This window comes from Pinus tabuliformis, chromosome 1_2 (genome assembly GCF_031772625.1).
Source record: "Pinus tabuliformis cultivar Carrire ecotype Pingquan chromosome 1_2, CPIR1, whole genome shotgun sequence".
Taxonomy (NCBI): Eukaryota; Viridiplantae; Streptophyta; class Pinopsida; order Pinales; family Pinaceae; genus Pinus; species Pinus tabuliformis.
The window spans coordinates 1,361,496,600-1,361,520,917 of NC_142298.1; the positions used below are offsets into that span (position 1 = coordinate 1,361,496,600).

At 35.5% G+C, this 24,318-nt stretch overlaps 1 protein-coding gene across 1 annotated transcript in view; it reads right to left on the reverse strand.

The window, feature by feature from the left end:
• The window catches only part of LOC149211293 (putative disease resistance protein RGA4), a 30,840-nt gene extending 10,879 nt beyond the window's left edge, over nt 1–19,961 (reverse strand). Inside the window, exon 1 of the mRNA XM_089399247.1 lies at nt 19,905–19,961. Within this exon, the coding sequence (XP_089255373.1) occupies nt 19,905–19,961 (57 nt within the window). The remainder of the gene's footprint in view (nt 1–19,904) is intronic.
• Nucleotides 19,962–24,318: the final 4,357 nt, after the last annotated feature.

Consider the following 24,318-nt stretch of genomic DNA (forward strand, 5'->3'; position numbering starts at 1 on the left):
ATGTACAACAGTTCTTTCTAATGTTAGAAGAATGATAGAGAGTCTTTTCTGTAACGCACAGCAGTGCTGAAACTGTAATTTTTTGAGATAGTGAGAAATTGGTTTGTGGAACTGAAGCGTTCCTGTTGTCAAGAGGAAGATGCTCTTCAGCATAATCTCTTGTGAGAATCCCTCTATGTGAGGAAGACATTTTTGTAACAGTTGGTTTATTGTTAATGAATACAAGTTTTTTGTGTGTTGCTGATACACCATAAGCAGAAAATAGTTTCTCGGCGTCAAAACAGAGTGTTGCTGAAACACCAGTTTCAACGTTGCTGAAACACCAATTTCAGCGTTGCTGAAACAATGCAAACAACAATTGACGAAACTGCGTTGCTGAAACACCGTATTTCGCAAACGATTTTTATTTCCGCTGTGTTAGAAACATAGTATTGTTCTGTTTTTTTGGAATTATTAGAAATTCCATCATGGTATCAGAGCCAGTCTAGGCACTCAGTGAGTCAAAAACAGAGTTTGTTTTTTCACTGTAGGAGCTGTAAGAAGCTTATTGAGCAGATTTTCTCCAGCAGAGAAGTTTTTGCTTGTTTTTATTTATATAGTCAGTATCTCTTCTTTATTTATACAGGTTAAGATGGCAGATGCTGGAACTGGTTTGAAAAATTCCCAACTGCCACAGTTTAATGGGAAAAATCACAGTTATTGGTCCATAACAATGAAAGCATTGTTTGCTTCTCAAGGAATATGGGCGCTGGTTGAAACTGGCTATGCTGAACCTGCAGATGCAACAGCGTTGGCTGCTTTGACAATAGCAGAAAGAGACCAGTTGAAGAGCGATAGGAAGAAGGATGCCAAAGCTCTCTTTTTTCTCTTCCAATCAGTACATGAAAGTGTTTTTCCACGGATTTCAGCAGCAACAAAGTCCAAGGAGGCATGGGATATTCTCAAAACTGCCTATCAAGGCATGGAGAAGGTGAAGACTGCAAAGTTGCAGATGTTGAGGAGAGACTTTGAAACACTCAGCATGAAGGAATCTGATACAATAGATTCATTCTTCACTCAGGTTATTAGGTTGATAACCCAGATAAGATATCATGGTGAGATTCTTGAAGAAAGAAGGATTGTAGAGAAGATCTTGAGAATTTTACCCTCAAGGTTTCAATCTATTGTGGCAGCAATAGAAGAAACAAAGGATCTCTCAGAGTTCACGGTAGATGAACTGAGTGCTTCTCTTTTGTCTCATGAACACAGACTGAGTAGAGGAACAGATTCCTTTTTTGAGAAAGCATTGAAGGCTTAGATATCTTTTGGCCAAGGAAAAGGTCGAGGTAGAGCAAATAACAGAGGTCGTGGAAGAAGCCAAAACAAAGGCCACAATAATCCTGCAAGCATAAGCGAAAGGAGCTGCAATCAAAACTAAGATGAAGGTTCAAGCAAATAGCAAGCTCATGGACAAAGGTATGACAAATTCCAAGTCCAATGTCATTATTGTAAGAAATATGGGCACTACGCCAATTAATGTAGGTAAAAACAAAATGACATGAATAGTAGGCAGAATGCTAATTTTGCAAATGAAGAAGATAAAAATCCAAAGATTGTGCTGTTAACATGTAACATTGCACAAGACAAACAAGAAGATTTTTGGTTCTTAGACTCAGGTTGTAGTAATCACATGACTGGAAATATTGCAATGTTTGCCAATCTGGATGAAAATGTGAAATCTGAGGTAACAACAGGAACTGATAGTAAGATATCTGTCAAGGGTAAGGGCAGAGTCAGTATCCAAGCAAGAAATGGAGAACAGATGATTGTGCTAGACGTATACTATGTACCTGGTCTGAAATGTAATCTTTTGAGAATTGGATAGCTCATTAACAAAGGTTACAATGTGTTCTTCAAAGATGATATGTGTACAATCAGAGACATACCTCCAAGTAAGAAGATCATTGCACAGGTTCAGATGACCAACAATAGAATGTTTCCTCTCAAACTTAGGGCAGATTTGAAGGAAGGAAGAACTATTGCAACTGTAACACAAGAAGTCTTTCAGGAACAAGTGAAAGATGAGAATTGGTTGTGGCATTTGAGATTTGGACATCTCAATTTCGGAGGCTTGAATCTGTTGCGTAGAAAGGGAATGGTAAAGGGATTGCCATTGATCGAGAAACCGGACAGCCTTTGTGAAGGCTGCATCTTGGGCAAGCAACACAAAGAAAGCTTTCCAGCAGGAAAGAGTATAAGGGCAAAAGCACCCTTGGAAATTGTTCACTCTGATGTGTGTGGACCGATGCAAATACCATCATTTGCTGGAAATAAATATGTTTTAACTTTCATTGATGATTACACCAGAAAGACATGGGTGTATATGCTGAAACAGAAGAGTGAAGTGTTTGAGAAATTCTGCCACTTCAAAACTCTTGTTGAGAAGCAGTGTGGGCATTATATCAAAGTGCTCAGAACAGATAGAGGAGGAGAGTACATCTCCAAAGACTTTCTGCGTTTTTGCAGAGAGAATGGCATACAAAAGCAGTTCACCGCGAGGTATACACCTCAGCAAAACGGTGTTGCCGAAAGGAAGAATAGGACCATTCTTGACATGGTCAGAAGTATGCTGAAGGCAAAACACTTGCCGCATGAGTATTGGGCAGAAGCTGTCATTTGCATAGTTTACATCTTGAATAGATGCCCAACTAAAGCTGTCATGAAAAAAATACCAGAAGAAGCATGGAGTGGTCAAAAGCAAACTGTCACTCACATGAAAGTATTTGGTTGTGTAGCATATGCACATGTACCAGATCAGCTAAGGAAGAAGCTTGACAGTAAGGGGGAGAAGTGTGTCTTTATTGGCTATTGTGATGAGTCAAAAGCATACAAACTCTATAATCCATCCACCAAGAAATTGATAGTAAGCAGAGATTTGCAGTTCATTGAAGATGAAGCTTGGGATGGAAGCTTAGAGAAGACAGTGAATGTGAAGACAATTGTGTCTCACGAAGAAGAAGAGGAAGGGATAGCAACAAATAATCCTTCCTTGGTGGCTCCTCCTCCACCACAGCAAGTACAACAAACCACACCACACGCTGGAATTCGAACAACGTTGAGAAGTCAAGGAAGTGCTTCTCCAAGCACACCACAGGGATCAGAAATACCCTCAAGTTCGGATGGAACTCCAAGCACACCAAGAAGACCAAGATTCAGAAATCTGAATGAGATTTATAAACAAAGAGAGGTAAGTAACAATACCGGTCTGAATTCATTACTCGCTTTGCATTGTCATGTTGATGACCCAGTTCATTTTGAAGATGCTGTAAATGAAGATAAATGGATTGAATCAATGAATGAAGAAATTGGTGCAATTGAGAAGAGTAAAACATGGGAGTTAGTGGACCTCCCTGAAGGCAAAGATGCCATTGGAGTTAAGTGGGTCTATAAGACCAAAATCAATGCTGAAGGCAAGATTGACAAGCACAAAGCAAGACTTGTTGTGAAAGGCTACACGCAGCAACAAGGCAAAGACTATGATGAAACCTTTGCACCAGTAGCAAGGATGGAAACAGTCAGAACAGTGTTGTCTATTGCATCACAACACAAATGGAAGATTTATCAAATGGATGTTAAATCTGCATTCCTGAATGGAGTGTTAAAAGAAGAGGTTTATGTTGAACAACCTCCAGGCTATGAAGTTGAAGGCCAAGAGCATAAAGTCTGCAAACTGAAGAAGGCTCTTTATGGGCTGAAGCAAGCTCCAAGAGCATGGTACAGCAGAATAGATGCTCATCTGGTTGAGAATGGGTTTGATAAGTGTGATGGTGAACCCACACTCTACATAAAGGAGAATGACGGTAAGATTCTTATTGTTGTTTTATATGTAGATGATTTGATTTTTACTAGCAATGATGCTTCTCTCATTGCTGATTTTAAAGCAGTCATGAAAAGTGAATTTGAAATGAATGACTTGGGCTTCTTAAGATATTTTCTTGGAATTGAAGTAGACCAAAGTGAAAATGGTGTTTTCATTTCTCAAGTTAAATATGTAGAAGCAGTGTTGAAAAGATTTAACATGCAGAACAGCAAGGCAGCTGTGACTCCAACTGTAATGGGGTTGAAATTGACCAAAGAAGATAGTAGCAAGGATTTTGATCCAAAATTGTACAAGAGCATATTTGGCAGCCTTATGTACTTGACTGCAACTAGGCTGGACATTATGCACGTTGTGAGTTTAATCTCCAGATTTATGGAAAGACCGAAAGAGACTCATTGGCAGGCAGCCAAGAGGATTCTAAGGTATGTGAATGGAACGAAGGGGTTTGGTATTTTATACTCCTCTTCTGAAAGTTTCATGTTGAGAGGTTACACTGACATTGATTGGGCTGGAAGTGTTGATGATAGGAAAAGCACATCGGGATATGTGTTTCATATGGGTTCGGGAGCCATCTCATGGGCTTCCAAGAAGCAACCAGTTGTGTCTTTGTCAACAGCAGAGGCAGAGTATGTGGCAGCAACAGCAGCAGCATGCCAAACAGTGTGGCTGAGAAGAGTTCTCATAGATTTGTGTCATGAACAAGAAAAGGGCACAACCATTTACTGTGACAATAGCTCAGCAATAGCATTGTCTAAAAACTCTATTTTTCATAAAAGGACAAAGCACATAGACACCAAATTTCACTTCATACGTGAATTGGTTAACAGTGGTGAGATTGTTTTGCAGCGTTGCAGAATAGAGGATCAGTTCGCTGACATCGTGACAAAACCATTGGGAAAGAAAAGTTTTGATCATTTCAGAGACCATTGAAGTTAGTTTGTTGGAACTTAATTCCAACTACAACATAAACAGCTGGACAGAAATCTGATTTGCTGTAGATATTCCAGACTGTTGGATGCCTCAAAGTTGTGCTTGATATTTTCCACATTAATGTGCATTAAATTTTCAGCATTAAATTCCCCTGCAACAACCGACTTCATTTCTTCAAAAGGCATCACCACTTGTTGCATTCAATACGAAGATAAGCTTTAGAAGATATTTGTATTATTTTATTGTTTAAAGTCAAATATGTTTTAACATATAAATGTAATGAACAACAGTTCTTTCTAATGTTAGAAGAATGATAGAGAGTCTTTTCTGTAACGCAGAGCAGTGCTGAAACTGTAATTTGCTGAGATAGTGAGAAATTGGTTTGTGGAACTGAAACGTTCCTGTTGTAATCCCTCTGTCAAGAGGAAGATGCTCTTCAGCATAATCTCTTGTGAGAATCCCTATATGTGAGGAAGACATTTTTGTAACAATTGGTTTATTGTTAATGAATACAAGTTTTTTGTGTGTTGCTGATACACCGTAAGCAGAAAATAGTTTCTCGGCGTCAAAACAGAGTGTTGCTGAAACACTGCAAACAGCAACTGACGAAACTACGTTGCTGAAACACCGTATTCCGCAAACGATTTTTATTTCTGCTGTGTTAAAAATCTGAGTATTGTTCTGTTTTGTTCAGTTTTGTTTGGAATTATCAGAAATTCCATCAAGTTCTTCTATAAGCGAACCAACAACAGTGGTTCCATGATTCCATCCATGTTTACTTCTCTACCTCACCTCTGTCTCTCTCTTCGCAATCTCTTCTTCAAAGAAGCATGCACGTAGTGAACACAAAGCAATATAAACTCTGCGCTTACCAAGAAAGAATAATCTTTGCCTGAATGGAGGGAAAAGTGTTACCTTAGTTGTAAGACAAATCGACACGTACACACAGTTTACATTCAGCATTCACCATGGAAAAATCTTTACCCTGCTCACACACACTTTAAAAGTCAAGCATCTAGGAAGGAATAATCTTGCATTTCTTCAACTCCACTAAGGAAGGAATAATCTGAGATCAGCAAGATGAGGAAGGAATAATCTTCCCTTTCTTCAACTCCACTAAGGAATAATTTGAGATCAGCAAGGTGATTACGTATGTAAGAATCTTATTTTTTAATGAGTGGACACATCATCAATATATTGATGATTACAAAAAATATCTCCTTATCAACAAGGTTTATGTTTCGCCCAACCTATATCAAATTATAAAAACAATATGATCAAACGTCGTTCCAGAATGATATTATATTTCCAAAACCATAATAGAATTCCATATTTATAATAATGGGATATTTTACTACAGTCTGGAATGATAACATGATATGTCAATGGAAGTTGGAGGTTCGGTGGAAGGAATACAATCCTCTCCCAAGTTTAATCTCTGCATGTGACATGAAGGATAATATTAGTAATATATTCGTAGTATCGATATATTATTCATATGGAATATAGGATATTGTATTTTTATTAAAAAACAAAAGAAACAACTATATAGATAGAACTCATACTTATTGGAAAGGCATCATTCTCTAGAAAAATACATTGATGCATTTCTCCGTTCACTTTAATAATAGATTTAACTTTAGATAACAATAACTTAAAATAAAAGAAAAAAATAATTGCTTTCCTTCCTATAAAAGTAAGGTAGAGCTATCTCGAAAATGAAGGAATAATTTCATCCTTTAACCAAACATTGTCCTCTTAAGAAAATAAAACATCAAAAATTTTACCTTTTAATTATATATTTGATAATTATATTCATGAGATATATACTGAAGGAATAACTTCATCCTTTAACCAAACATTTTCCTTGTAAGAAAAGAAAACCTGCAAAATTTTATCTTTTAATTATATATTTAATAATTATATTTATCAGATATATACTAATGGGTTGTGTGGGTTTTATTTTTTATTGCGTTTTAATTTTATATTGGACGGAGATTGAGAATTACGTGTATGCAGTTTAATTTTTGTTAGATAAAAACATTATATTCTACTGCGAGGAAGAATTGAGATTGAGTATCTGGATTACAATTAAGACAACTCAAACAAATATATTATTCTTCTATCGTACATGTAAATTAATTATATGGTAATTTTTTTATAAAATATTTATAAATTAAAAATTAGATATTTTTATTATGTTTAATTTTCTTATAGTATTTTTATTTAATTGTATTCAATTTGGAGTGTGTGGAATTAAGTTAGCAGTTGTGGGAATGGTGAAAGTTACACATTTGTAAAATTAATATTCTTCTATCGTACATGTAAATTAATTATATATATATATATATATATGTGGCAATTTTTTAATAAAATATTTATAAATTAAAAATTAATTTTTTTTATAGTATTTTTTATTTAATTGTATTCAATTTCGAGTGTGGTGGAATTAAGTTAGTAGTTATGGAAATGGTGAAAATTACACATGTTGTAATTTTCACATATATATATATATATATATATATATATATATATATATATATCAGTTGTTTGAAGTTTTCAAAAATTATATTAAGTTTGACTTGTGGCTTGAAAAATTGTGATCTAGGGGTATTTAAGCTATCAAAATCAACCACAAAATGATCGTATCTAACTTGGACCATATCAACCCTTAACATGGCTGGATTTTTGCCCACAGAATTTCAAACCGGTAACCTTCACAACATAGAGTGACTTCAGAGTACAATCCCTCATCGTATATTCTACATCCCATGGGCTCAAAATTTGTAATATTATTATAATGTTACATTTGATTTTTATATTTTTAAATTTATTTGTAATTTAACATATACTTTAAAAAAATAATTGAATTTTTTTTTTTTTTTACATAACAATTTTATCTGACAAATAATTAGAGTTGACAGTCTCAAGCTGGAGATAGGTTGGAAGGGAAACGTGAGCACTACTGCTATGGAACATTATTCCCTTAAGGATATTATCTAATGGACGTGCTTGAGGGATTGCAAACCTTTGGAGTTTCTCCTTTCTGTTAGGGTATGTTGAAGCCATATGTGTTTAATTGTTTCAGCTGAGACTACAATGATTTGAACGGGTGATGACAGGATTGAGACGAGCATGGGATAAGGGTTGATGGTGGTGGGATGAATACTAGTTACAACTGACACTACAACGTTTTGGGTTTTTGGGTGTTTCTTCTGAATACATTAGTTGTTTGATTATCTTCGGGTATGTCTCCTCTTTCCCAATACTCATCCTCGTGCATGGCAATAGCAGTTGGTTTTCTGGTTGTCGTATTATAGTTTTTCAGATGCTCGATGTGGGATTGTTTTCTGGCTGTCCTGTTGGAATGAGGTTGGTTTTTACCTGGTTGACACAGACCACCATTTTGAATGTGTCCTTATCCACTACTAGAAGTTATTCATATAACTCTATTGTTCCTCTATGCTTTTTTCATACTGTTCCTCATCTGGGTGGAGCACTCTGGCCCTCCGCATGAGAAACCAAATGCCACTCGAGAAAGAGGATTTGCATGGGGACTTGATAGAGACAGAACCTAGGTCTGAGGGGCAATTGGATTAGAAGGACCAAAAAATATTGTGGCATAAGTGGATTAAATCATTATCATTTCTCAACCATTCAAAAATATTGGATGCATATGTTGTTTTAGATGGTGGCAGATCTTTGGATGTTGGTGGTGTTGTTGCGCGAGCTTTGAGAGTGGCCATTGGGCTAGGGCGACATAACTAGTTTTCCTGGTCTCTAGACTATGGCACAATTGTTGTCTTTCGACGTTGGGTCGATGGTGTCAGGGTGGCAGAGTTTCTTGGTGACTTTTGTTCGGTACTCGCCTACCATTTTTTGGTCGAATTCCCACATTTCTGGTGGTAGCTTCTTGGGTGATGGTGCTATATCTAGGCTCTCTCACACTAATTGCAATATTGTAGTTTGGTGGATTATTTTCCTGTATTACATATGGGGTGCTTCAGTATTTTCTGGAAACTCTTTGGATTATTACCCCTGAAATTATGATCTGCCTTTTTCCATCCCGGGGTCTTTTTTATACTTTTGACTTTACACTTCGTGGGTCTTACACATCTCCTGGGATCGCCCTATACCATGCGCGTAGATCCTTTCCAGTGACATCTTAGTTGTACTACTTGAGTGACTCGTTTTTCATTTACTTCCACTTTGGGTCATTGCCTAGGTGTGGTGGGATTGGAAACCCCCTCATTTATGTGATTTCTTGTTTTGTGAACTAGACTGTGCTGAGGTGGCACCATCTACTCTGCTAGTCGCCTTTGGAATTTTTCCTACGGTTTTTGTGTTGGAAATAATACTGAGAGGGGGGGTGAATCAATATTATTAGATCAATACTTTAATTTTCAAAACTGATTTGTATGCACTACTTCAACTCAGTCAACTAGTGTGTATATGCAATTGTACTTAATGCAACTAGCGTATATGCAAAGATCATTAGATTTACCCAAATTATCATGTATTGAACTTTAATCAGTATATCAAGAATTCATTAGACAGTGTAGTAAAAGCAGAATAAAGCTTCACACCTAAGCAACATACAAGAACACTAAGATATAAGGTGGAACCCCAATGTGGGTTAAAACCACCTGCTGCTGTTGTCTCTATATTATTTTAATAATAAGAAAATTCTATTTATAATTTTTGTACTGGTGCAGTCTTATACCACTACACAGGCTTCTACCTGTAGAAGGCTACAACCTTCTCTCGTTCTCTAGCTTCTACTGGAAGGGAGCTACAACCCCCTAGCTTTTGTACTAGCTAATATGTTTACTAGTACGTAGCTGCGCTCAAGATGATGATGTGCATGTTGTCATACCAGTTGGAAAAAGGAGCCATATCAGTGTACCCAGATGTAACGGAGGCAAGAGTTCGCTTTCAGCAGAATGTCACCATTGAGCGAATGGACAACATCACGGACGACTAATCTTGGCATCTGTTCGCCATTGTCAACCATCACAAGGATGTCGAATAGTTGGTCTTACCACAATAGTCCGAGTTTCAGTGATGTCTTGCATGGCTTACTCAAGCCATTTTGTCTCACACAGGTACATGTGCAGATTGTATGTAACATATTGTCAAGTGGAAGTTCAAGTGTTGATAGTTGAATGTAACAGTCATAGAGTATTTGAAGAGTCATCAGGGTAGATGAATGGTCACAAAGGGGAATGTCAAGGGTCATCCCACCCTTTGCTATAAATAGTCCCTCATAACTCATTGTAGAGGCTTTTGGTCAGCCAAGCTTTTGATAGGAGTATCTTAGAGAAAGCTTGGAGAGTAATGTAACAAGCCTTGGATTCTCCACTATACAGAGCTAGTATATCTCTTTAGAGGAGCAGGTGGCAATCACTGTAACATTTCGCTCTCAGAACTAGTGGTTGGTCATGGTTGTATTGTATGACTGGAACTTTCACTTCTTAATATAACAGAGGCAATACATTTCATGCATATGTCGTATTGTATTTCAGCTATCTTGTTTACTATAAATGATATATCTATTTGTTTTCTTACGCATGCATGTGTAGCTATTTTCTTGTATGTATGTATGAATCTTATTGAAATGTGCTGTGGGTTTAACCATCATTTTGGATTGCTAGGTTACTTGCCTTCCAGTTTGTGATGAATATTTGTTCGTGTGTTCCCTTCTTAACTCCATTCTTTCACAGGTTTCCAATGGGCACACTCACATCACCCTCCGTGTGTTAGAACCGTTCATGCGCATTCCTTGGCTTACTGCACATGTCACACCTTTGCTACCAACAAGGACACCTTACTTGCCTCTGCACACAACCATCTTCAAGGCTATACCGTACGACCCATTGCTAGGACTCCTACACCAACCGATCTCAGGTCTAGTTGGGACTTCTTATCGGGGAGATCCCCTGACATGTTGGTGGGTCTAGCACCATCAACACATGGGTATATTGGGTGTGTTTACAAAGGTTTATAGGGAAGGTTCCTTACGTGGTCTTCACTATGGAGTAGGTAGGCACTGATAATTTGTATCTTGGTCTCCTTTTTTGGAATGAACACATCCACTTAGGATTATTTATGTAAGTCTTTCATTGAGATTACTTGATAGGAAAAACCCTAAAGCTGAAGAATAATTTCAAATCTCTTTGGCTTGGTTTTGTATGTTATAGTAGCAGTATAAGTTATAACTTGTCACCTTAACATTCTTTAATGTAGAACATATTTTGCAATGCTTATGTTGGTAATTGAACATTCCTTAACTTTTCAAACTGAAATAGTATCATTCCTTATCTTTTGTCACATTCACTATAGCTAGATTGTTAAAGATTGGAAAGCAACCAAAACTGGTTTTATCTCCTGAATGTCTTACATTTTGAATGGATTTTTGAATGCAAGAAGCATCTGAATAAATTTGGATATGAAATTCAATACCAAACAACACTAGTCAACAATGATGGATTCAACCCTTCTCTTATCATTTGTTGTTGCTATACCTTTACCAGCCATCATGGTTTCAGGACTTTCAGTTAGTCTTGCAGAACATCCCAACTGGTTGAGTCAGTTAATTTTCCAAGTTGTTATGGATGCTAGTAAATATATTGTTTGCAAACTCATTTCATTTCATGATGGTGACTACAGACAATGCCACGAATTGAAGCTCAAATGTATGATTCAATTTATGGGCAATGGTTGCATAGATTTTCTGACAGCTAAATTTTCATATTGTTGGATATGACTGAAATGTTTTTTAACCGACTGCAAAATGTGGCTGCAATAGGCCGGTATAATTTTTTTATCAACATAATGTAAATTTTTGCACACAAAGCTTCTTTTGTTTCCATTGTTACTATGTAGATATGGTTCCTTTCATGGTTAATAGAAGATGTATGTATGTTTTGGTATGATGTTCTTGAGGTTGATTACAACTAAGATTTGTTGTTATGAAAATATATTTTTTGAAAAACCGTAGAAAAACTTAGGCTTATTCGAATAAGAAAGGAATGTAGAAATATATGCAAGTCAAGACATTGACAGTAAAATATTTGAAAATTTGACACTCATCATGAAAATTGTCATATTTGACAACAAAGAATGACACTAAAATTGTTATTGAGAAATAAACAAAATTTTATTCATATTAACTGAGTTTTAACAACACATAAGATGAAAACTAACTTTCTGGAGTCGTGGTTGATAATTCAAGCCTAAGAGTCTCCAAGAGCAGTATGAACATTGTGTACATGGCCAAGGATCCTATTTCTCACAGACTGCCTCTCACAAACTACCTCTCTACTATAGGGCTTAAAGCTCTGTTCAAATATTTTATTCCTTTTCTACCTATTTGTCTATTACATGCTCGTAAACGATTTTACATCTTAAACTTTTAAAATCAAATTTTAACATTTATGCACCTAAGTTCTCTTAAGATTTCCATACATCCTTTAGTCCCTTCTAATCCGTATGCTATCCCTTATAAACCACTAATTGGGCTTCCCTAACTCATTTTCTTCATCGTTGGAAATGAATGTTGGCATTCTCTTCAGCTATGACATGGTACTTTTGTCATTCCAGCACCCAACGCTGGAAAGTCCTTTTTGCGACATTATAATCTTGATGAATGTTCCTTGTGTTGGTATGGTGCACTTGTTGGTTGATCCTTGGGATATGCACTATTTTTTTTTTAAATTTGTTGTATCATGTTTCATAGATAAAAGTATCATTATTTTTCTTCTCCCCATCTTAAATATATTAGAAATTTTCCATTGCAATCTATTTTGCATATTTGGGATTTTATAGGGGTTAATATGACTTGAACAAATTCTAGTTACATTGAATAACATAACTTAGCCATTGAGAAGGATAATATGTGTTTTATAACTAACCTTTAGTTGGCAAAAATATCTACAACATGTTTGTTTAATATTCCCATGTTGATTAATGCTCTTGCTAAGTCAGTGAGTTCATTGTGCTTAATTATTAGGTGCAAGGTGTAACATATGTCTATTTCTTGCAGCGGTGTTTTTCCTATTATATGATAGATGCTTGAACATTAGAAAAAGAGAAGCTTAGTAGCATAACATAGCCATCGAGGAGGACCTTAGATGTATTCCAACTATCCTTTACAAAGTGAAAAAACCTGCAACATGTTTGTTTAATATTTCCATGGTGATTAATGCTCTTGCTAAGTAAGTGCATTCTTTAATATTTCCATGTTTAATATTGCCATGGTGATTAATGCTCTTGCTAAGTAAGTGCACTCTTTAATATTTCCATTCTAAGTAAGTGAATTCTTGGTACTTAATCATTAGGTGCAACACATGTATTTTGCTTGCAGTGGGGTTTTTCATATTATAGGAAAGGTGATTCAGCATTAGCAGAAGAGTAGCTTCTTCCAAAGTTATAAAAAAGAACACTACATTTCTCACGGTGTACACTTACAAGTTTAATCTGAATTACATTATTTCCAATGAACCTCCTAACAAATGTGCCAATTTCCATTATAGTTTTAAGTCCTAACGGACTTATAGTTGAGACAATCTTAGTTGGGGATATATTGCAATGAATCAATTTTTGTGCTCCTAGTATTAAATATGTTGTGTCCATTGAGAAAGGTTCCAGATTTTAATAATTTGAATCCTATGTGGTTTTGTTGGTGAGGTTAGTATAGATAAATAATGACTTTTGTAACAATCTAAGGTTGCATTTTGTTAATTATTCTTATTTGAAGAGACCTTTTAAATCAATTTGTTTGGTTTTGATAATTTTTTATCTATCTATACTGCAATTGTTATTATCAACCAACTAGATGTTGTTTGTGTTCTCTCTCTTTCATTGGCACAGAGTGCTTCGAAGTATTTGTTCTTAGGCCTAGGAGTCAATTCTTATTCAATGCTCAGACATCTTGCTTCTCTCCCAATACAAAGAATTCATAAAAGTTCATTAATTCATTGGAACTTTTGTTATGTGGCTAATACATGCAGAGTGTAAATGGTAGATGTGAAATTATGAAGCTACGCTCTGCAAAATATGGACTATAGGTTTGTGTGAATAGATCTATTTTTAAATTTTCTGTTTAGATGATATAGGGAAAATGGGTGTAGTGACTGTGATCGAACACTCACATATGAAGTTTTTTATTAATTGGACTATAAATACATTCAATATCTGCAGGTTTAAATGTTTCAATTCTGATTATATAATGTAGCACAATCTGGCTAGAGATGCTTGTGAGCCTAGTGTTATATTGAAATGAGCATCTCTTTCTCAAGTTTCCTTTTTGTCCAATTTTCTTTTCTTTCTCATTATTGGCAAGGAGCTGAGTGATTTTTTTACTTGATCTAGTGTATGAGGGAGTTCATTGATGCATTTTCTATGCTTCTTGAGTGCAAAGGGTTTCTTTTCCTTCATTTTCTCTTTTCCTATTTGTCATTGATTGATTCCTATCCGACCTTGGTACTTTTTCCATTTCTCAAATGTCATATAGTAAAGCTTAGGATGTGGAGGAAGCAAGAAGGGGAAGGATACAATCATTACTATACCATTGTTCTAGGACATTTACGTTAATGCAACTTTTTTCTTAAATTTAATCTTCTACTACTATAGAAACTCAAATTTTGATTGTATCTAATTGTTCATATATTTCGCTTGATTATTTCCTTCCACATTTACCTGCTCCTCCTATCGGCGTTCCTTTACACCTCTCGGTGCAATTGCTAGTAATACTAATATTTATAATTTTATTTTTCAAATTAATTGACTTGCCGTGAGTGTGGGGTGAATGAGCCAACAACTTAATCTATATATGATAAATATTTTTTTGTGTAATTACAATGCGTTAACCATTTCATTGTGCATTTATTCCATTGCACAGGTTGTCATCAACTAGTCGTTGTAGATGTGTACCTTGAATTGAATTCCATGCCTCGAGCTCTTTGCTAGATGGTGCCGAGACAACGAGAGATGTCAGACATAACACATGACATAGGATTCCCGCTGCATGTTTTCCAATGAGAATGAATATCTATATCCGTCTCTGTAAAAGGAGACAAAGAAGTGGGTCTAAATAGTACTTAAGTATGTGAAGTGAATATGCAATCAAGATAAAGGTCATCAATTTTCCTCTAGTAAAAGGTAACTAGTGATAGTACTAGCAATTGTCCCAAAAGGTACAAAGATAGGCCGATAGAATTATTAAATTGGAATTGTTGAATTTTTTGGACTGGATCATTGTGAAATTACCTTTCTAAACGCTCTTTGCTGTTTGATAAAATAATCAGAACACTGTTTTTAAATTTCCATAAATTTCCTCTTGCAGTAAATTTCAAATACAAAATCAAATTACAGAGTATTATTTTGTATGGGACACAACTCTTCTACATTTTGGTCATTCATGGCGGATATTTCAAACAATGGAAGATAAGCTATGAAAAAATTAATGAATAGCATATTATTCATGAGGAAAATGTGTGTTTGCTTATCCATGGAAAGGAATGAAAATTCTTGGATCGAGTTCCACATTTCTGCAGGTATTAATGGAATCTGCAGTTCCTTCTAAAGTCACAAAGATAACGCCTGTTTGATTGGAAGTGCTCGCAGTTACTTGTTAACCAATAAAAGTCCAACCAAACGAGATTCAAACCTGAATTATGAAAATATTGATCACAATATCTCACTATTCTTCGAAGGAAATATGCTTTACATTACTCGAGAGCGTGTTGAATATGTGCAAGCAGATGTTGATTCATTAATATATTGGTTAGACCTTGCATAACCAGATCACAAATCACAGTCTACATTATTTATTTAAACATGAACATTTTACATATATGGAATAGTCCATCATCGACATTAATACTAAAAGGTTGTGCTCCTTAAATATTAGGATAAAGGATCAAATTGGACGGCCCTTAAAAATACAGCTGTCTAACCATCGAACTGTCCTTGGACACCTGAATACTTAAAATTCTACTAACTGCAACCTTCAGAGTTTTATTTTTCCCCACAAAAATGGGAGAAAGCTGAGGACTGAAAGAAAATCCTTGATATCCAATCGCAAAAACTAACAAAACACACAGATTCTTTCGAAATAAAGAGGCAGCACACGTGAACTAAAAATGATCAGAAATCAAAATGGAGCACCGTATAAACCTGTTCAAATGACAAATGTACTGGTAAAATTTGCGAAATTCATCCCAGTCAACTTCCATACACCATGGACACAAGAAACAGAGTAGCAATCGATAAAGCTTTAAAGCTTAAACTTTAATAGACGCAAGAAACAGAGAAGCATTATATAAAGCTGTAAAGCTTAAATTTTTAGCAGACACTAGAAACAGAGAAGAAATCTATAAAGCTTTAAAGCTTAAATTTCTATCTGCAAAAGAATCAGGAAAGAAATCTATAAAGCTTTAAAGCTTAAATTTCTATCTGCTTAAATTACTAACAGACACAAAGAAACAGAAAGAAATAGAGAGATTGCTATAAAGCTTAACTTTCTAAACAGGATATCAGTGTAACTTTCAGGATATACGTCAGAATTCTAAAAGAAAAAACTACGGTGTCAGCTCAAAATAATGCATGGGAAAGCTCAAGGAAACTGAATTTCGACAGAAAGGAAGCAGAAAGCTCTTACAATCGCTCTGTTTTGCTTTTCTTTGTTTCTTTGTCTTCCCTTGCGTTCCAGAATTGCACAAGCCGAGAGTATATACTTAGAGAGATCGAATATACTAGAATATAACGAAAATCTTTCTGCAAATTTGCAGTCAATTAAGAAATTTGTGCTGAGATTCTCCGAAAAAAAGCTGAATCCCTGCGGTTCTCTTTAAACTTCAAAATGGACGGTCCTCCGGTGCTTCAGCCTTGTGGAAAGACGACAAATTCCTCCAAAATTGTAGGTCGGGTACAAACAAGGCTGCCAGCTAGTGGACTCAAAATCTAGGCCGTTCCCGCATGCAGACCGGACCAGTCAAAAAGCTCAGGGGTAAAAAAAGGATACCGGCCTACTTCGCAATTAGCTTATACACCTCGATGCCACGAAACCACCTTCTGCCATTCAAACGGTGAGTGGTTCTTGAGGTTCTTAAATGGGTGTGGGTGGCAGACTCGACAGGTCGGTCGACAAACGAAAACAAATGATGCGACAAATGAGTGAGGGTCCAACCTACGATCCTTAATAAAAGTACAGGCACTGGCAATTGCCAGTCGACATGACTATTAACTGACTGCTGTAGAAAGCGAGTGGCTGTTCACCTCGGATCCTCGAGACGGCAAAGGCAATCACCAGGGCTGGCTATCCAACTCTGTCCGTTGATTATATTGCATGTTGAACATTTGTATATCAACCATACATGATTTCCTCGCTGGGAGATGCTTAATACTAATCAGTTCTTGTCAAAAGCGATGGAAAAAGAACAGTGCTTGCCAAAAGCCAGGGAAGAAGAACAGCAACAACAACTTGCAGGGAAAAAGCAGTAAAAATATCTTCAAGAGTGAGATAAAAGAATGGGAAAAAGCAGTGAGTGATTCAACATATATTTGGAAAAAGCAGTCACACTTCAAATCAACGGTTGAAAGTGTCTCAGGGTAAAAGTGTTGACGATTGTTGATGCATAAGAAGGCCTATCGGCATAATTAATTTCAAGCATAGTACTAGTAGAAAGTAACTAGTAATAGTATTAATTTCAAACATAATAGTAGAAAGTAACTAGTAATAGTATTAATTTCAAACATAATATTAGTATGAGGTATTTCTTTTGATCAGTAAACTGCAATAGTATTGATTTTACTATTTTAGTTTGATATTTTTTTTAATAAGTAAATGGCATTAGTTTTTTTTAGTTTTTAGTTTTTAAATTACTACATATTATTTTTAATATTTGTTGTACAACGTTAAAGTTGATTTAGAAGAAATAAATTTTGATTGTTCGTTTGAGGTTTGTATTTTTATATTTTATATTATACATAATGTTCCACACTTTATTATTTACACAAACTTTTGATACATGTTACCATTCATATATAAAATATATGTTATTATAAATTTAAATAAGTTTAAATGTGGTTATGCTAGTTTCTATTAAAATTCTCATTCTTAATATCGAATATAAATAAATCAATAATTATTTACTTTAATTAAAGATGGATAAATCAATGATTATTTACTTTAGTTAAAGAGAAGATTCCTTCTCGAGAAGAAGATAGGTAGTTATTTATTGCTTCATTCCGAGTCAAGGAAGTGGTTATTTATTGCTTCATTCCGAGTCACGGTGTACACTTAAGTTTAATCTGAATTACATTATTGCGAATGAACTCTCCTAACAAATGTGCCAATTTCTTTAATTATTTACTTTAATTAAAGATGGATAAATCAATGATTATTTACTTTAGTTAAAGAGAAGATTTCTTGTCTCGAGAAGAAGATAGGTAGTTATTTATTGCTTCATTCCGAGTCAAGGAAGTGGTTATTTCTTGCTTCATTCCGAGTCAAGGTGTACACTTACAAGTTTAATCTGAATTACATTATTGCCAATGAACTCTCCTAACAAATGTGCCAATTACTTTAATTATTTACTTTAATTAAAGATGGATAAATCAATGATTATTTACTTTAGTTAAAGAGAAGATTCCTTGACTCGAGAAGAAGATAGGTAGTTATTTATTGCTTCATTCCGAGTCAGGGTGTACACTTACAAGTTTAATCTGAATTACATTATTGCCAATGAACTCTCCTAACAAATGTGCCAATTTCTTTAATTATTTACTTTAATTAAAGATGGATAAATCAATGATTATTTACTTTAGTTAAAGAGAAGATTCCTTGTCTCGAGAAGAAGATAGGTAGTTATTTATTGCTTCATTCCGAGTCAAGGAAGTGGTTATTTCTTGCTTTATTCCGAGTCACAGTGTGTACTTACAAGTTTAATCTGAATTACATTATTGACAATGAACTCTCCTAACAAATGTGCCAAATGTGTAAAGCTTAGGATGTGGAAGAAGCAAGAAGGGGAAGTATACCATCATTACTATACCATTGTTCTAGGACATTTACGTTAATGCAACTTTTTTCTTAAATTTAATCTTTTATTATTATAGAAACTCAAATTTTGATTGTATCTAATTGTTCATATATTTCGCTTGATTATTTCCTTCCACATTTACCTGCTTCTCCTATCAGCGTTCCTTTACACCTCTCGGTGCAATTGCTAATAATACTAATATTTATAATTTTATTTTTCAAATTAATTAACTTGCTGTGGTGCTGTGGTGCAATTGCTAGTAATACTAATATTTATAATTTTATTTTTCAAATTAATTAACTTGCTGTGAGTGTGGGGTGAATTAGCCAACAACTTAATCTATATATGATAAATATTTTTTTGTATAATTACAATGCGTTAACCATTTCATTGTGCATTTATTCCATTATCATCAACTTGTCGTTGTAGCCGTGTACCTTGAATTGAATTCCATGCCTCGAGCTCTTTGTGTAATTACAATGCGTTAACCATTTCATTGTGCATTTATTCCATTGTCATCAACTTGTCATTGTAGCTGTGTACCTTGAATTGAATTCCATGCCTCGAGCTCTTTGTGTAATTACAATGCGTTAACCATTTCATTGTGCATTTATTCCATTGTCATCAACTTGTCGTTGTAGCCGTGTACCTTGAATTGAATTCCATGCCTCGAGCTCTTTGTGTAATTACAATGCGTTAACCATTTCATTGTGCATTTATTCCATTGTCATCAACTTGTCGTTGTAGCCGTGTACCTTGAATTGAATTCCATGCCTCGAGCTCTCTGCTAGATGGCGCCGAGACAACGACAGATGTTAGACGTAACACAGGACATAGGCTTCCCGCTGCATGTTTTCCAACGACAATGAATATCTATATCCGTCTCTGTAAAAGGAGACACAGAGGTGGGTCCAAACAGTATTTAAGTATGTGAAGTGAATATGCAATCAAGATAAAAGGTTATCGTTTTTCCTCTAGTAAACGGTAACTGGTAATAGTATTGATTTCAAGCATAGTACTAGTAGAAAGTAACTAGTAATTGTCATCAACTGGTCGTTGTAGCCGTGTACCTTGAATTGAATTCCATGCCTCGAGCTCTCTGCTAGATGGCGCTGAGACAACGACATATGTCAGACGTAACACAGGACATAGGTTTCCCGCTGCATGTTTTCCAACGACAATGAATATCTATATCCGTCTCTGTAAAAGGAGACAAAGTGGTGGGTCCAAACAGTATTTAAGTATGTGAAGTGAATATGCGGCAAGGGCTAACCAGCCATATATTGAGTCTTAAATGCTCGGCCAGCTATGTATGTGGTGCACGTCTCCGGCGGCCAGCATGTGTTTCCGGTGGAGTGTGCGGGACCTACCAACCGCGGGCCCGCCCCGTCTCGAAACTTAAATTTGCTGCCTCCGCGCTTCGAGTTGAATGGACTGCAAGTACAAGCTCCAAACGCATTAATGATTATTCATTTGAATTTTGAAAACTCGCCCAAAGACTGAAATTTGGATTTCAAATTTGGGGATGGCTAAATCAGTTTCATTCCTGCAAAGCATAAGGAGCCGCGTTCCCTTATCAAGATGTGCTCAAGCGGAGATTGAAGAATATAGTTCCCATCCCTAGTGCGTCTTGATCCTTCATGTGACTTACTCTTAAAATCACAGTGACATATGTTACCGTAATGACAAAATGTAAGTTGGATTTTGTTAATGGATGCAGGAATTACAATTATGGACCGGCGGGGTAGGACATTGGCTTCGACGGGCTGAACAACCCAGAGAAGGTGGGGCAAGACGCCACCATCTCGTTCAAGATGGCTGTGTGGTTCTGGATGAAGAACAGCGATTGCCATTCTGCCATAACCTCCGGGCAGGGTTTCGGTGGAACAATCAGAGCCATAAACGGCGTGGAGTGTAACGGTGGAGGTGGTGGGCAGGAGAAGATTAGAGTGAATTACTACCAGACATTCTGTAGCCAGTTGGGGGTGGATCCCGGAACTAACATCTCGTGCTAAAAATCTATTTTCATGGCCGCCAAATATATAACTAAATAATCGCGAGTAGAAAATGTGAGTAAGTCTATGCCGAACTGGTGAATAAAAGTTGCGCTGCAGCACCTCGTGCCCCTCGGGGCATGCTGGTACATGCCGTTACATTGTTATCTTCATCTTGGTCATCATGTTTAAATTTATCGTTCAATCTTCGACTCTTTCCGTTTCTATGTATTTTTTGTCTCGTAAATATACGACAATAAGTTGTCACATAGTTTTGAGATCTTACTTCAAATAAATTCACATGTAAAGTTAAAGCATAAAACCGAGTAATGTTTAATATATATTTTCACATATAAAATTAAATATCAATTTATAATGTATAATTTAATTTTTATATTGAAAAATAATAATTTTAAATTATATTTTATATTAATATTAAAAATAGTTATTTGTTATCTATTTTAATAAAAAAAATGATAGGATGATTTGATCAATTTCATATAAACAATTATTATTATTTTACTAAGTACAACAACAATTTTATAAATGTTGCCAAGGCTAGTTTAATAACACCTTTTCAAAAATTAATCTAAATAGCTACTAGGCCAAGAATCTTTACTACTTTTGTAAGTTCCTTCAACATGTTATTTTAAAGAAATTAAAACTGAGACATAATTATATAATATTTAATCTAATATATTTTTATCATTCTAATACATCAATATGAATTATAACCAAGGCAACATAGTTTATCTATTGAACTTTGAAAGGTATGAACTAGCTAGGACATAGTCATACAATATTGCTAATAACCTCATAATTATAATATCTACACTTTTAAATCAAAATCCTAGAATCATACTATATTTCACTTTCCAATTGTATTAAAAACTTCCAATTTTATTGAACCATATTAAAAATAAAATATATTTGAAAATTTAAAGATTGCAAATTTAAAAATGACAACAAATATATATATATATATATATATATATATATATATATATATATATATATATATATATATATAAATGTCACTTTGATATAACCTCCCATATATATTTTCTACACTTATTTACTTTGAATAATTAAATAATTAGAAAACATTTTTATATTTATAAAATAATATCAAATTCAATGTTTTGAAATATTCTCCAATAGAATATACTTGGCTTCTACCCTAAGCAATTGTAATGAATGCGATGAGAAAAAACACTAAAAATCCTTCAAATTAAAAAAAGTATATCTCACTCGGTTATTTTAATATTATATATGTTAATATTATTTAAAATATGTAAATTTTTATTTTTAATATATATATATATATATATGTGTAAATTTTTATTTTTAATATATATATAGTTATAGTGGTATTAATAATAAATCTACTAAAAAAACCAAAAAAACATGAAATGCTAGTTTTTATATAAATATTATTGCCAAAATAAAAGTCTTCATAAGACATTTATAGGGAATTGGTTTTACAATAAGAAAAGTTTTTCAATAAAACTTACTTTATTTACAAAAGTGTGTTTCAATAAAGTTGACTTTATTTACAAAAGTTCTTTTATAATTATGCAGAATTAAAAAAGGTGCTTTATAGAATTGAGCAAAATAGTCCTATACAAAATAGTTTTTCCTGATTAATATAGTGTTTCATATAGGTAAGAAGTCAAAAATTTTAAAATAAAGTATTGAGTAGAGTTGTGGAATTCGCGTTGAGATAAATGTTGAGAGACACTTCACTTCGGTGTAAAGACAAAAACAAGTTCATATATTGATTGCCATTTATTTTTTTTGAATTATAAGTTATAATTTTAAGCATGTTGTGATCAGTTGCTCCATAGCTCCATAGCAACTGAGCTCCATAGCTTTCAAGGTCTTGCCAACGTCTACCACAGGTTCATGTTTGGGTTCTCTCATATACCTTGGCCTTTGAATCAAGTCAACAAGGTAGGAGCGAAAGAAAATTTATTTTGGTCTGAATCCCAACAAAAGGCGTTTGTCGAATTGAAGCATCGCCTCTGCTTTGCACTAGTGCTCACATTACCAGAACTGTAACAACCTTATGAGATCGAGACAAATTCCTCCGACTATGCTATTGGTGCAGTTCTTACCTAGCAGGGGCATCTAGTGGCATATCATAGTGAGACACTTTCATACACATTTCGAAAGTATCCCACCTATGACAAAGAGATTTATTCCATTGTGTAGGCCTGCCGACAATGTAAGAATTACATTCTAGGGAAGGAAACAATCATCCACACAGACCACCGACCCTTGCAATTCATACAGACACTGATCACCGGTCATGGCATTGACCACTATGCTTGACTCTTGTGGGAACGAAGCTGTGAGGTGGCCACATCTTTACAAGAGCAATCCAGAATTCAGAAATGCATACCAGATGCTCCTGGAAGGAAAGCAAGTTCCAAATTTTCACCTCCAGGATGCGTAGTTATGCCACCTGGGACACCTCTATGTTCCTTCAACATAGTGTGCTAAGATGATTTGGGAGGTGCACTATAGTCAGTTCGTTGGACATTTCGGGGTAGAGAAAATAGTTGCAGTGTTACAAAAGTATTTTTGTTGGCCGAACCTTCGACAGGATGTTGGGAAGTACATCAAATCCTGCACTGCCTGCGCCATTGCTAAACCGACCATCAAGAAGCAAGGCCTATATACTCCTCTGCCTACTCCTAGTCAACCTTGGGAATCCATCTCCATGGATTACATGTCAAGCCTTCCTTTTACTAAGCATGGCAATGACTGCGTTTTCATGGTCGTCGACAAATTCTCTAAGATGGTCATTCTGGCAGCCTGCAAGAAGAGTATCACTGCAGAATCCACTGCGAAGCTCTTCTTTGAATGAGTGTGGGTACATTTTGGATCCCACAGTGCATTATCTTAGACCGGGACAACATTTTCCTAAGTACATTTTGGTCAAGTCTATGGTTGATGTTGTATACCAAGCTCACTAAGTCCACGAATTTCCACCACCAAACTGATCGCCAAACAAAAGTTGTCAATAGGATGATTGTAGACATTCTGCGTATTTACAATTCAAAGAATCCACGCACATGGGATGAAAGGCTCCCCTTTGTCCAACACTGCTACAACAGAGCTCTCCATAGTTCAGCTGGCCACACCCCCTTTCAGGTGGGGTTGGGATTCCGGTCACTATGTCCCATTGATGTGGCCATACCATTTGCGGCTACTCAAGCAGATTTGACTCATGTCCAGTTCGAAGCTGATAGGGCTAACGACTTCATTGGGTGCATTCAGCACATCCTCCAGCAAGTCCATGACATATTGGACAAAGCCAATGATAAATACAAGCAATTTCATGATCAACATCGGGTGCCACACAAGTTCCATATGGGCGAAAAATTTTAGTTACATTTGCAGAAGGAGTGCCTTGTTGAGCCCCACCGAAGGCTTCACACACTCTGATATGGGCCTTACCCCATCAGTAAGGTTTTAGGGGACA